A 14,023-nucleotide genomic window follows, 5' to 3' on the forward strand; every position below is an offset into this window, starting at 1 on the left:
TATTTAAAAAAAAAATCCATGCTTTACAATTTTCTGTAAGCATTTTACTTTCTATGATTCTTTGATGAAAAGAAAGTAATACATTTATATATTAAAAGAAAGCAAAAAAAAAAAAAAAAATAATAATATTTCACAATTGTAGCATATTTTGGATCAAATAAATGCAGTCTTGGTGAGCAGAAAATGCTTCTTTATAAACGTTTAAAAAAAATCATACTCATCCTAAACTTTTGACTTGTAGTGTATAAGACATTGACTATTTATCTATTGATGTTGTGTAGTAATTTCATTGAGGCTTAATATATGAACATCTAATGAGGCTCTGTGAATGTTGCAGGGTCAGTGAAGTAGAGCATTTCTCTGTTTAACCGCAGGAAGTGTATTGTGACAGACTACAGTTATTGGAGGAGTTGTGTAATAGGAAATAACAAGTCTAACTATTTGCAAAGATCCTGGAATGTACATTGTTAATAGAGGTTATACTTGTACTTAATAAGGATGACTTGGCAAAGTCACATATACACAGTATTTCATTGGACTATCTGTGATTTTTATAGGCCAAATGCGTGCATAAGTGGTGCACACATATACACACATTTGTGCGCATTTTAGTAATACATTTTCTTTTAAAAAATTATTGTTACTTAAAAAAATATATATAAATATGGGATATTTTGTTTATTAAAATGTTTCATTAATTTTATCTTAAGTACATTTTTTAAGTAAAAACAAATGTAAATAAACAAACATTTAAAAAAAAAATTTATAGAGGTTTTAGAATTTTATAGTTCCAATATAAAGTTTCTCATTAATTATAGTGTCACAATCACCAGCGATCCAGTCTTGTAGATCACTGAGAATCATTCACTTTCACTCATCACTACAAATCTGTCATCATATGGACTACAAATCCTGTCATGCACCACACACTCACACCTGTTTTAGTTTTTCCACTGATTTCTAACACACACTGAAGCTGTTCAGAACTGATTGCATGATTACAAAGCAGCACAGACACACACACTAGTTGCTGAGTCTTGTTTATCTGTGAGCATTATGATGCGGTTTTCCTTGTTTAGCCTAGCCGTGTTTGGACCCTTTGCTTTGACTGTTTGTTTTTATTCATAGATGCCTGTACAGACTATTTGCCTCTTCTTTGACCACGACTTTGGATTGCTCTGCATATACCTGTTTGACCCTACTGAGCATTTGCCTGCCTGACCATTCTTGTAATAAACTGCATGTGGATCCGCACCTCTGTTGTCAGCATAACATATAGGATATTTTCTTTAAAAATGTCAATTTATTTTAAGTATTTTGTATGGATATTTATAAGAATTTATTTCCTGTAAAATATTTTTTTTTAAAGAAATGATGGTTAGAATGTATAATGTTAAGTAAATAGAATTTCTTAGGCATTTTTTTTAAGCAGATATGCCCAAAGTTGGCCCATTGTAAGCTTTGATTTAGCCCACCATGCCATCTGAGAAGACAGTGAGAATGATGGAGACGGCTGGGGCAAATCCCTTTAACACAGAGATCGCCATTTCTATTTTTTTTTTGGTTCGTTTGTTTTATTGCTGAGCTACAAAAGAGCAAACAAATGAAATGTTTCAATTAAATGAATCAGATTTTTTCAAAGTACTGGGCAGTTTGTTCTGGCCCTTTAAGTAGCTTCAGTGGAAAATGGCTGCTATAGTAATGAAGTGACATGCGTCTGTTGAATACAGCATGACAAACTAATTGAATAGCAATGTTTTCTAGTGATTTTTAGAAATTATGAAATAAATTATGAAATCACCCATGGCAACTATATTTTACTTCGGCCCACTAGCCTCAATCATGTTTGGTTTTTGGCCCTTCATGAGAAAAAGTTTGGGCACCCCTGCTTTAAAGAAATGTTATTCCAAAAATTATGTCAAAACTGTACTTTTGCTGTAATTTTTTTGAAAATTCTTTTCAAAATATTTTTATATAAAAAAAAATTTATATTAATTTTAATATAAAATTAATTTATCTTTATGTTCTGCTGTTTTGGTTGAGTTTCAAAGAAAGTCCCATAATTCATTTGCCATTAACCTCTTAAGGCCCAAGCTGTTTTTTTACATGCACTTTTTTTTGGTGTTGTTATTTGGGCTTATTGGAACCTAATTAGAATAAAACCTAAGTATCATCTTTTGATACGATGTATTTTTAGAGAAAAATTATGTCCATATATGTGGACTCAAGGTCCGACTTTCCATAAAACACAATAAAATCAGCTTTGTGTAATAAAATGGAAAACTCTTTATTTCTGCCTTGAACACAGCCATTTTTTTTCCTGTTTGTTAATGCTTTATTAACACATACACACATATATTTTGAACATGTTTTGACTATCAGTAAAAAAAAAAAAAATTCCCCATTTTGGACTGTTAAAATAGTGTTTGGGACATTTCATATGCTGCAAAACAATTACAGGATGTCACTGTATGTCTGTAACAAAATATAAAACATAAGAGCTAAAAATGTGCTGTCCATGTATGTGGCCACTAAGCCCTAGGAGTTAAGGGTGTACTTACACTACGCTATCCAAACCGTGCCCAGGCCTGTTTCCCTGATCGTTTGAGAAGCGTCAGTGCTCTGAATCTGGTTGGAAGAGGTGTGCCAGAGCACGGTTCACTTGGGCTCAGGCACGGTACGCTTGTAGTGTAAGTGCAAAGCGCACCTGAGCCCGAAACTGAAGATGAGACGTGACTTTTACGGGACTGTTTCATATGGATTCATTAATCATTCTTACTGTTCAATGAATGCAAACTGTCGTAGATTAATAAAGAAGCAAACCCCTCACTGCAAGACAGCTGCACCTTTAGCAAACCTCTTAATTCCTGCAGCACAAGGACTTTTAAGCTTGTTTATGAGCGTCAAATGCGGCTGATCTGTTCGGCGAAACATTTGACTGCGTGTCACCGCATCCCAAACGACTAAAACAATATGACTAAAGAAATCTCCACTGTGCTGAGAGAAAGCGCTTAATAAACAGCGCATCATCGATGACATAAGCGCGCTCAGGCCCGAATGTAATGTGAGTGCGGGCTGTCGGGGGAGACAAGAGTGGGGACAAGCGTGCTTCGGCCCGGTTCAAGGTAACTGTACATTGTCCCCACTGTGGCCCAAAAGCACATCCTTCATTCCCTAACCCAGGCCAAACTTCTCATCTGTCATCTATCGTTCTTTAAAATAAATACAATTAATGAACAGATCCAGGATATTTAACAAATAAATCATAGAATGCAGCAAATTTTAGCTAACTGTATTTATGTCCTTAATGGAATGCATATGTTGGCTATATACATCACAGAGTCTGCCTTACTTCTGAAAAAAAAAACACCCATTATTTTCCAAAGTGAGAGAAGTCTTTAACAGCTGTCACTAGATGTGAATTTTAGTGTGTGATAGAATTCAGACTTTTAAAATGATTCTGTGTAGTAGCAATCTGAAAGTTTGGATGTTGATTGTATCAGTTTTGAACTAGTTTAGATAGGACGGCTGAGAGTGCAAGAAACAACCTTGAGTATGAAACAGATTGTACTTTGTGTGTGTGTGTGTTCTATTTGTTTGTGTAAAATTTTTTCAGGTCCGGGGCCAGCTTTGAATTTCCTAGTGGCTGTCTGACCCGCAACTACTGTCTCTATCCTATCTTGGAAAAAGATATGACCCCATCTCTGCGTACCTCTTTGGAAATTGCCTATCTGGATTTTAACCAATCAGGTTAAAACACCAATGTGTATGACACAGTAAGTGACGCATATTACAGTATAAATTCTTGTTGCTTTGAGATTGTAAGCAGAGCCTCCTACAAACTCTTTGCGAGTGTTGAAGCTGGCTTCTGCTGTTGAAACTGCAAACTATCTTCAGTAAACTTAATTTATTTGTTTGAATCCCTGACTCTTCATCAGACAGACTGGTCATTTTTTTGGTTCCCCATCAGCTAATTCTGATATTTTTTCAATGCTTATTTTTTTAGTTCTGCTTTTGATACTATTAACCATGCAGTATTATTGGAATGACTAGCTTGTTTAGCTAACAACGTGCTTCACTGGTTGTCATATTAATAAAGTGACAGAAAAGTTTTAGCAAATTAAGACATATAATTTCTACAAGACCTATAATTTTTCATCCCCCTTCTGACCTTACTAAATATTTATGATAAGGATGACTAATAGTTATTTTTAAGTTCATTGTCAGCTCTAGGTCTGTTTTATCCAAAGCTCAATTTTTACTCTGTCCATTGAAAATTCCCCAGGCAATTTCTTTACCAAATTGAAAATTCTTGATGTTTTACCAGATGCTTTTGTTTGTTTCTCGTATTAGTACGTCATATTTTACTTTTTTTTATTTGCGCAACATTGCAAGACTCAATGTAGTAATGAAGTGCTTGTTCATACTTTGGCCACATTGAATATTGTAATTCTTCTTTATATGGCATGCCTGATCAACAACTTCACTGATTACAAATAATTCAGAATTTAGCATTAGCTGCTCATGTGCTTTTCATCATATAACTTCAATTTTCACATGTCTCCAATAACTCTAATCACAAAATCTATCATACAAATTCTCTGTACGCTCCTTTGTGCTCTCTGAGATCTTCTGCTAAATTGATGTCTGTTCCAAACTTAAAGATGACTTAATCTGGTAATAGGGGTTTTAGTGCACAGTACAGAAATTATGGACTTTAATGTATTGTTTAATATATATATATATATATATATATATATATATATATATATATATATATATATATATATATATATATATATATATATAATATATATATAAAGTTGAAGTCAGAATTATTAGCCCCCTGAGTTATTAGCCCCCCTGTTTTTTTTTCCCCCGTTTTCTGTTTAACAGAGAGCAGATTTTTCAACCCATTTCTAAAGAAAATAGTTTTAATAACTTATCTCTAATAACTGTTTTATTTGATCTTTGCAGTAAATAATATTTTACTAGATATTTTCAAGACATTTAAAGGCTTGAATGTTTTTTTCTGGAGACTATCAAAAAAAAATTGCCTAAAGGGGCTAATAATTTTTTCTTAAAATGGTGTTTAAAAATTAAAAAACTGCTTTTATTCTAGTCGAATTAAAACAAATAAGACTTTCTCCAGAAGAAAAAATATTATCAGACATACTGTAAAAATGTCTTTGCTCTGTTAAACATCATTTGGGAAATATTTAAAAAAGAGAAAAAAATTCAAAGAGGGGCCTAACAATTCTGACTTCAACTAATTTATATTATGCCTAAACCCAGGGTGCAAATTACAGGGGGGTTGGGGCAATTGACCCTCTTAATTAGCGCTTGACCTGCCTGAAGGACGTCAATACAAGATGTATGGTGGTCAGCCCTTCAATACTGAGGAATAATTCACTCTGGACTGTATTATAAATAATAACATTATTAAATAAAATAATAGATAATATAAAAATACATTTGACCACACCTATAATGGTTCATACCATTGTGTATGCATAATCGTGCCAATCAGTCAATATGCGAGAAAAGTTTCATTCAACAGTCCTGAAACTGGCAGGAGCAAGAGCAACGATAGACATCATACTGGGGTATATGCACACCGACTTTTAATTTTAGTCAGCCAGCCGCAGGGCTTCCGGTGAATTGTCATCCCATACAAAATAGCCGCGTTTAAGATCTGGTTTCTTTAAAAAAACATAGATCATCACTGCCTGGATGACATACAATATAAAGTTGGTATCAGACCAAACAAGAAGCACTGCATTAGATTATATTTTTCCATGCCATGTCTTTAAAATATGGAAATTAATTTTACCCCAATATTTTTAATGGACTTTTTGCGAGAGCCTGCTTCTGATGAAAGCACCTGCGTTTACAGCGTACTGCGTCTTTTATCTCTTTACCAAATGGATGCTTAGGTCTATTTAACTGATTATATTTGAATTACATTACAACATTGACGCTGTAAAAGGAACTTTATGAAATTGAAAATAGTCACATATCACCGGAAGTTCATCATTGGCTGAAAAACACTAGCTGTGCATATAGCCCATTGTTCACAAGACACTTTTCCTGTAAAATAGGTGTTTGTATCTTTTTACCTCTAAGTAAAGTCAAATTAGACACACGGTTTATATTGTTTGACCTACAGTAACGTCTGAAATAGCCAATCAGAACATGCGTCAGAATCATACACTATAGAGGCCATTCCCTCTAAACACTGAAAACTTAAATCTGTTTTATTAATAAACTAGATGTAATTAAAAATAAATACATGAAAAAGTTGACCAAAAAAGTAATCCATTCAATCTACTATAGTATATTCACATTAAATTACTATAGTATTATTTAATATGAAGAAACAACTGTTTTCTGTCAAAAGATGGCGGTAATGAGCTACTTTAGTTTGTCCTCCACTAAAACCAGCAAAGGGGAAAGAGAAGAAAAAGGTTTCACAGGAAATGCGCCTCTGTTGTTTGGTAGTAACGGACTACTCGATATTTGGATTACGTAATTAGATTACAAAAATCTAGAGTCTGCATCTGGAATAGGATATATTCTATTTATTTATTTATTACACGGTTAAATAGTACTAAGCGAACGCAATTTACTGTGTTTGTTCCTACGTTTTTAAAGCGCTTTCCAGACCGGAGCCTCGTGTGAAGATGGAGAGATCTCGTACAGCTTTTGACCACTGGATGCACAAACACTACTTCACGTACAGGGATACAAGAGGAAGAAACATTACTGTTCAGTGCAATCTCTGCCTCCCGAAGATCAACATCTTGTCCACCGCAAGGGACTCCACGTCTAACCTGAAGAAGCATTTAGAGGTACTTTTGCACGTTTTCTCAATTCCACATCCAATGATTGCAGCTTTTATTGTGTATTTTGAGTTTGAGGGGCTAACATTACTGCGCAAAAGTAGACTGTTTTTGGATTCCCCGGTGGGTCCCAGCTCCATACTTTTGCCTCACTCCTAAATGTGAGCAAAAGCAAACATGTAATGTATAATGTAAATTAGTGACTGATAAACGCAAGAAGGCGCTGGTTTTTAGTTGAACTGCTTTTAGGGTAAGTTTGGAGCGAAACGTGGGCAAATAATCAACAAAAGTGGGAGTGGTTTTGAGTTCAGACCAAACTTAATTTCTTCTGTAAGGGTAAAAAGTTAGATTGTCACTAAATTAAGTCTAGTTTTCGGCTAGTAATAACAACATATAAAGCTCTTCGTTAAATTTTTGTCTGTTATTTAAAATCTTATACGTAAGATAATGTGTGCAGAATTCTTTCTTACGTTTAAACAATGCATTTACTATTGTTCTGCGAACTTTTTAGTTCTTGTCGACACAACAGTGATGCAAACAACACCCCAGTAGCATTATTTTATGGGTATTGACTTTAGTACGTGTTCATTTGGAGAATGAGTTGTAGTACCGCGTGGTCGCCTTTCTGTTTGTTATTGTGCTTTGCGGAAGATAAGTGCTTCTTGTGTCGCCATTATACGTGATTCAACGATATCTTGCTCGATGTTTGTGAATTATACTGTAAAACCATCGAAGCATGCACGTCCTCTATAGATTTGCGTTAAAAAGGGCAAAAGCTCGTCCAAGAAAATGGCGGACGGCAGCAGTTTTATGGCAAGCCGGTTTAATGTTTGATACACTAAACGTACCAGTTTCTTTTTTGAGTTACTAGTACTTATTTTGTAGATATTAATATCTTTGCAGTTAAGTTTTTATACATTGTCTTCTGCTTTTCTTTATGTTATTAAGTAGATATTACTACTGATTATTCATTAGATACTAGAACTTATTTCAAGTTCTAGTAAGTATTCTGGTGTTTGTAGTAGTAACAAATTAACTTTTTTTGCCTTTGTAGTTATTTATAAGGTAATAGTACTTGTTTATTAGTATACTTTGTAATTATTACAAGTAAAAATTCTAATCTTTTTATTCAGATCATCAGTTTTATTCATCTTGTATGGCTAATTGTAATGGCCAGATCAGAACTTAATTAAACATTTTATAGTTTTTTTCTTTCTGTTACTAGTAACCTTTTACATGAGTGTATATATTGAATAGATAATCCGCTTGTTAAGTCATGACATGAAATACTGTTTTCGGGTCCAAGCCGCTACTCGTTTGAATTGAGAAAATATTCGTTTATGACCACTTTTTAGTCATATCACACATTAAAGTGAGTTTTATATAAAATCATGGTGTACACAACAGTCTCTGAACTTGCTGCATCACAGACATCAATATTTTATCAATTTATTAAAAAAAAAAATCACTTTCTGGCCATCGGATATTAGCAGGGCCAGTTTTTTGCAATTTCTGCAGAGAATTCTGTAAAAAATCTGCAGATTTATAGGAGTATCATAACTAAAAGCTTTATATGAAATAAAAAATTCAACATTTTTAACAATTTAAAAGTTAATTTTTATTTGGTAAACAAAGCAAGTCTCTCATATCTACTAAAAGACAGAAAATATTACTTTACAAACTGTATTGTAAAAAAAATATAACATTTTAATATTGCTGGTATTATATCACAATAATATTAGTGAAATGAATTTAAAAACAGAATAAATATAAATTGACACACATTTACACAAGTAAATACATAGACTCAATGATGGGCTAAAAATCTGTGGATTTCTATGCGTGCAGATTCCGTGAGGGCCTAGATATTAGGCATGGATGTATATGAATTGCAATCATGATTTTTTAAAGTAATACAGTGCTTTGTAAATGTTTATTATTACTATTTGTTGAGTCTCCACAGAAAAGTTTGATATAGCACTTGGACCCGGAAGCCGCTTCGAGTGATGTCACACTTTACATGCGGATTGTAACTAATGAAAGTAAGGACTATTATGTAGTAAATAAGAACTAATGTTTAATTATTAGGTTAGAGCATGGTACAACAATACAACCTAATGGTTAACTACTAGTATCAAATGATGGTTATTAGTATCTAAGAAGTACTAGTGTCTTAAGAATACTAGTACATAAAAAATATTTGTTATTAATTACCTGAATGCATAAATCAAGTTTTAAGAAGTCGAGGGAAATTGATTAGACAACATAATAATTAGTCAGTAATAAAACAAGTGCTTCCATATAATGAATAAGTGGCAAAGTCTAATTATAAAATGTATAAGTGATTACAGAATAAGCACTAGTATGTAATGAATGTAGCCAATTGAATAAGTACTAATTGTTCATGAAAAAAAAAAATACTAGTAGCATGAAAATAGATTACAGTATGCTTTTTAGGTTAAATGTTAAAAATGCTTGCCATAGCAGTTGAAAATGCAGGTTTGGTCCATAACGTTTCAGGTTGGTTTAGGAAAGTGTTTCTGTATTAAAACATGGTGTATGAAATTACCCTTTATGACCTGGATGTCATGTAGTTTATAATATAAGAAAAGAATTCAGGTAATTAAAAAAAGGTAAACGAGGGTTTCTTTCTATGAAAATATAACAGTGCAGTTTTGGTCAGAAAACATTGCTTTACAGTTCTTTCATCTTTGAAACAAATAAATGTAAAAAATGTATTAACCCCTCATTGTATTGGTGTATGAAAACCTTTTAAAATGTTTTTTTATTTAATAATAATAATACCTTAGCCATGCATGAATATTCTCTAGTTGTTGAGCATTATGGGATTGAATGTGTGCACTTGACAATCTTCAACTTGATTTTTAAACACCACAAGAAATGTATTGCACACTAAATAAAACATTATAAAAGGATTGGGGGCAACATGCAAGTTTGTAATAGTTTGTTTTTGTTCCAAGCAAAGTAATGGTATGATGGTTTTATGGTACACTGTTTTAAATACAGGCGGTTTTGACTTGACAACAGGTTATTTTAACATTCTAACAAGTTAGAGTTTATATAAAAAAAATTACTATACGTTTAATTAACAGAGAATCATAAATGTCTAAATTGCGCCTTTCTCCTCTTTTATTTAAGTGTCACTCACCTCACCTGATGCGCAAACACCAGCACATCGAAATGTCGGAGCCTGAGCCTCTTTTTCTCCCACCCAAGCGGCTGAAATCCGCAGTCTGGGAGTATTTTGGGTATTATAAAGACCCAGGAGGCACCATCATTGCTGATGGTCGTCCAGTTTGTAGAATGTGTCGGAAAAAAGTGTCGGCACGTTCGGGCAACACTTCAAACATGCAGCACCATCTTCGTGACCACCACCCCATGGAATTTGCAAAGCTCAATGTAAGTGAACATGTTATGAATCGCCAGCTAATAAATTGTAGATCGCCTTTCATAAAACATATACGCAAACTAAATGCACTTCCGCAAGATTTGTATTAACTTAATTAGGTGAAGAAAGGTGAAATTTGCTTGTGTTTTCTGTAAGCTCTTAATACATCTATAGCCCAACTGTTAATCAGTACAAATAAAATAGAAAATACTGTGAAATAGTGTTTGATTATACCGATTTCAGTGTACCATAAAGATCTCATACCGTCACGCTTCTTGTACAGCTTGCTTGAAAGCTTCTGCCCTATTTTCTACAAGTTGATTGTATAAAAAATTGGAATAATGTCCTCATCCTTATATTGTTCCAAACCTAAATAAGCTACTAAAAAACAACAACAACAAAAAATTGGGTTTAAAACAGGTTTGAGGTTTCATTGTATTGGGGGAAAAAAAGGGGGGGGGGGGGGATGGGGCTCATATTAGGGCTGCACAATATATAAATGTTTTTGTGATAATAATATAGGAAATATTAAAATCGCAGAGAGGTGCAATGCATTACATTTAATTTCATGTGCCAAGCATTTGTGTTGCATGACAAGTTGATCCAAATTGGACCAATTAGATGAGGTCTTGCTATCTTTATACCCGTCTTCCCAGTAGGTACTGATATGCTGTTGGCTAGATCAGTCTCAAAGGTGAACCTAGTGGCTTAGAAAAGAGAGTTGGAAATAAATATTAATGGTGGGGGTAGAGACAAGTCTAAATGTTTGCACCTTGACAGTTTTTTATTTTTAGCCTGAATTACATCAGAAAAATGTTTATTCCCTATTTTATTATGATCATTTAATACATTACTTTTAAATAATAGCCAATAACAATTGCATTTCCAAGGGTATATATAATAACACAAATATAATTGATGCAATAATAGGCAAACATTGTCTTATATCATGCAACTCTAACATATATTACTTGTATGATTTAAACATTTTGCATGTCACCTTAAACGTAACTGTTACTCATTAGTAGAGACTCCAAACATGGTATGTCCGAAATTGTATACATGCAACACTTGCGTCACTTTACTTACAATTATCAATGATCTGCTGTTCGATTTGACATGTCGCTGAAATGGGTATGTGAGGGAGAAAATTAAGAGACATTAAGACTATGCGCACTGTTTGAAGAAGGTTCTCCAGGAACGAGGTTGAGAACTGCTGTTGTAGTGTAACGCATGCCTAAATAATTTAAAATCTTTTAACTGTTTTATTGTTTACTGTGCTTTGATTTCATCTCATTTAAGCAAAGTAAATAAAAGTTTTAATTCATTGTCTTTGTCCTCCAGAGAAAACATGCAGTGCCGTGTAGGAAAAGATTAAGGGAAGCAGCAGGCATCGATGGATCAAGCTCTTATGCACCAAACATTTTGGAAAATCAAACGGAAGAATCATCAGAAGCAAAAGATGATAAGAACGATTCCACCATTTATTATCAAACATCACAATCCAGGCTAAACGCCTTGGTATTTAATTTTATCGTGGAGGATGTGCAACCCATCTCAATTCTAGAGCAACCTGGCTTTAGGAAGTTGATCGAAGCCCTAAGCAGAGGCAAACGAGTCATGAGTCCGAATGCATTTGTCACTAGGCTTGAAATGGCATATGATAAAATGAAAACGGAGCTCAAAGCGAAACTCAACAAAGTACAGACATTATGCACAACCGCTGATATATGGTCAGTTCAGGACAGAAGTTATTTCGGAATGACTTGCCACTGGCTTGAAGACAATCTGGAAAGGAGGTCTGCTGCTCTTGCCTGCACAAGAATCCCTAGCAGCTACACTTGTGAAACCATTATTGCTAAAATTCAAGAAACTCATTCTTCATTTAACATCGAGAGCAAAGTTCAGGCAACTGTCACTGATAATGGTAACAATTTCGTCAAAGCCTTTAAAGAGTTTTCTTCTGATGACGAGCAAGAAGTGGAGCAAAGTCAGTTTGAGGATTTGGGCAGTATTCTTTGTGACGGAGATATAGGTGGAGACTTCTTTCTGAGTTATTTCTTACCACCACACCAGCGGTGTGCAGGTCAAACATTGACCACGATTGCATCGAAGGATCTAGCGGAGGCCGTCTCAAAGGGACCGGCTGGCAAAGTGCGCAGTAGCGCAGCTGGAAAGTGTGCAAAGATATGGCACAAGGCCCAGTCCTCCATGGAAACCACAGTTGCAATGGAATCCATTGCAAACATGAAATTCACACTTCCTTCCCTGAATCAGTGGAGCTCGGAATACTACGCCATTAACAAGCTGATGACACTTAATGATTCACAACTCAATGAATTGACCGAACTTTTGGGTGTCCCTCATTTTACACCTGATGAAACATCGTATCTCACAGAATATACAGATGTCTTCAAACCAGTGGCTTTTGCTCTTGATCTTCTGCAGGGTGAAGAAAAGTGTTTTCTCGGCATTGTGATACCAACATTGTTGACCCTTAAAAGGAAGCTCGAGGAGAAGGCAGCAAACACTCACCTCTTCTCCAAGGCCATTGAAGAAACCGTAAAGGCAATTGACACTCGCTTCAAGCAGGTGTTTGAGAGTTCTGATGCCAGGTTGGCGACAGTCACCACCCCACAGTTCAGATTGTGGTGGTTACCAGAAGAGGAGAGAGAAGTGCTACGGGCACAGTTAATTACTGAAGTTCTACAGGTAGACCAAGGGACTGAAGAACCAGAGACTAATGGAGGCGCCGTTCATGAGGATGAATTCTTCTCGTATGGACCTGGAAGTCCTGGCTACAAATGTGGAAAGAGAGAGGCAGCAGAAGAGGTGTGGCTGTATCTGCAGGGCACAAACAAAGATCTAAAATGCCTCAATGAATTTCCAGGGGTGAAAAAAGTGTTTATCAAGTTCAATACAACTTTGCCATCAAGTGCCCCTGTACAACAACTTTTCAGCAGTGGGGGCAATAATGTCAACCCAAAAGGAAATCCTCTTACAGATGAACAGTTTGAGCATGTACTACTTCTACGCTACAACAGCAAAATCATCTCTGCTTTGGAATAAATCATGAGGTAACATTGCTGAGGTTTGTTGTAAAATAGCTTCTTTTTACATGATTTTTTGTACAGTATAGGTTATACGCTCTGTCCTTTTTAATTTTTTTCCCATCAATATATTAGGTTCACACACAAGCATTTGCCACCAAAAAACAAAACAAAATTTTGAAAATGTTTATTTCTTAGTAAACGTGTAAACAAAGTTTGGACTAGTCTAGAACTGTTTATAGAATGTGTTAGTCATTGCATAATGTAGATGCATACAAATATTTGTGTCATGTTTAGAGCTGTATTATTATGCATATAAATGCGCAACTAATCACACAAAAGGTGCCAGATTACTTGGCACTAGTACACACAACGCTTGGTGGAAGGAATGTTTAATCTGATTATCATTACTAATAAAATTATTTTCTGAATTTTGGTCTCTATGGTTTCTGCAATTTTGTAAGGGCAGCATGACACACAGAGATTTTAACATAATCAGGTGGGATTCAGGCAATTCATTTGTTGCTACTCATTTTCATTCGTCACAGCAGAAATCGAGACATCAGACCAGGCAACATTTTTACAATCGTCTATTGTCTAGTCTGTGCGAATTGTAGCCTCAGCTTCCTATATGTAGCTGACAGGAGTGGCACCTGGTGTGGTCTTCTGCTGCTGTAGCCCATCCGCCTCAAGGTTCGACGTGTTGTGGCATCAACAAGGCA

At 34.9% G+C, this 14,023-nt stretch overlaps 1 protein-coding gene across 4 annotated transcripts; it reads left to right on the forward strand.

Annotated features, from left to right (window-relative positions):
* The first annotated feature begins 6,466 nt into the window (after window positions 1–6,466).
* Window positions 6,467–13,732, forward strand: zgc:161969 (uncharacterized protein LOC569044 homolog). 4 transcript variants are annotated; one of them, XM_056459722.1, is made up of 4 exons: window positions 6,764–6,851; window positions 8,797–8,884; window positions 10,002–10,262; window positions 11,596–13,732. In XM_056459722.1, the coding sequence occupies exons 2-4, from the start codon at window positions 8,879–8,881 to the stop codon at window positions 13,318–13,320; spliced, it is 1,992 nt and encodes a 663-aa protein (XP_056315697.1). In that variant the 5' UTR covers window positions 6,764–6,851; window positions 8,797–8,878; the 3' UTR covers window positions 13,321–13,732. The 4 variants fall into 4 exon arrangements, with proteins under 4 accessions (XP_056315695.1, XP_056315699.1, XP_056315697.1 ...); XM_056459723.1 differs by having other exon boundaries at window positions 6,778–6,851; window positions 8,806–8,884; XM_056459720.1 differs by lacking the exon at window positions 8,797–8,884 and having other exon boundaries at window positions 6,467–6,851.
* The last annotated feature ends 291 nt before the right edge of the window (window positions 13,733–14,023 follow it).

Source organism: Danio aesculapii, chromosome 6, assembly GCF_903798145.1.
Source record: "Danio aesculapii chromosome 6, fDanAes4.1, whole genome shotgun sequence".
Lineage (NCBI taxonomy): Eukaryota > Metazoa > Chordata > Actinopteri > Cypriniformes > Danionidae > Danio > Danio aesculapii.

Excerpts from the sequence above, each read along its gene's own strand:
- zgc:161969 (XM_056459720.1), top strand. The coding sequence starts at position 6,684 with ATGGAGAGATCTCGTACAGCTTTTGACCACTGGATGCACAAACACTAC. Across the intron at positions 6,852-10,001 it reads ACCTGAAGAAGCATTTAGAG|TGTCACTCACCTCACCTGAT; the intron begins GTACTTTTGCAC and ends CTTTTATTTAAG. Across the intron at positions 10,263-11,595 it reads TGGAATTTGCAAAGCTCAAT|AGAAAACATGCAGTGCCGTG; the intron begins GTAAGTGAACAT and ends TTTGTCCTCCAG.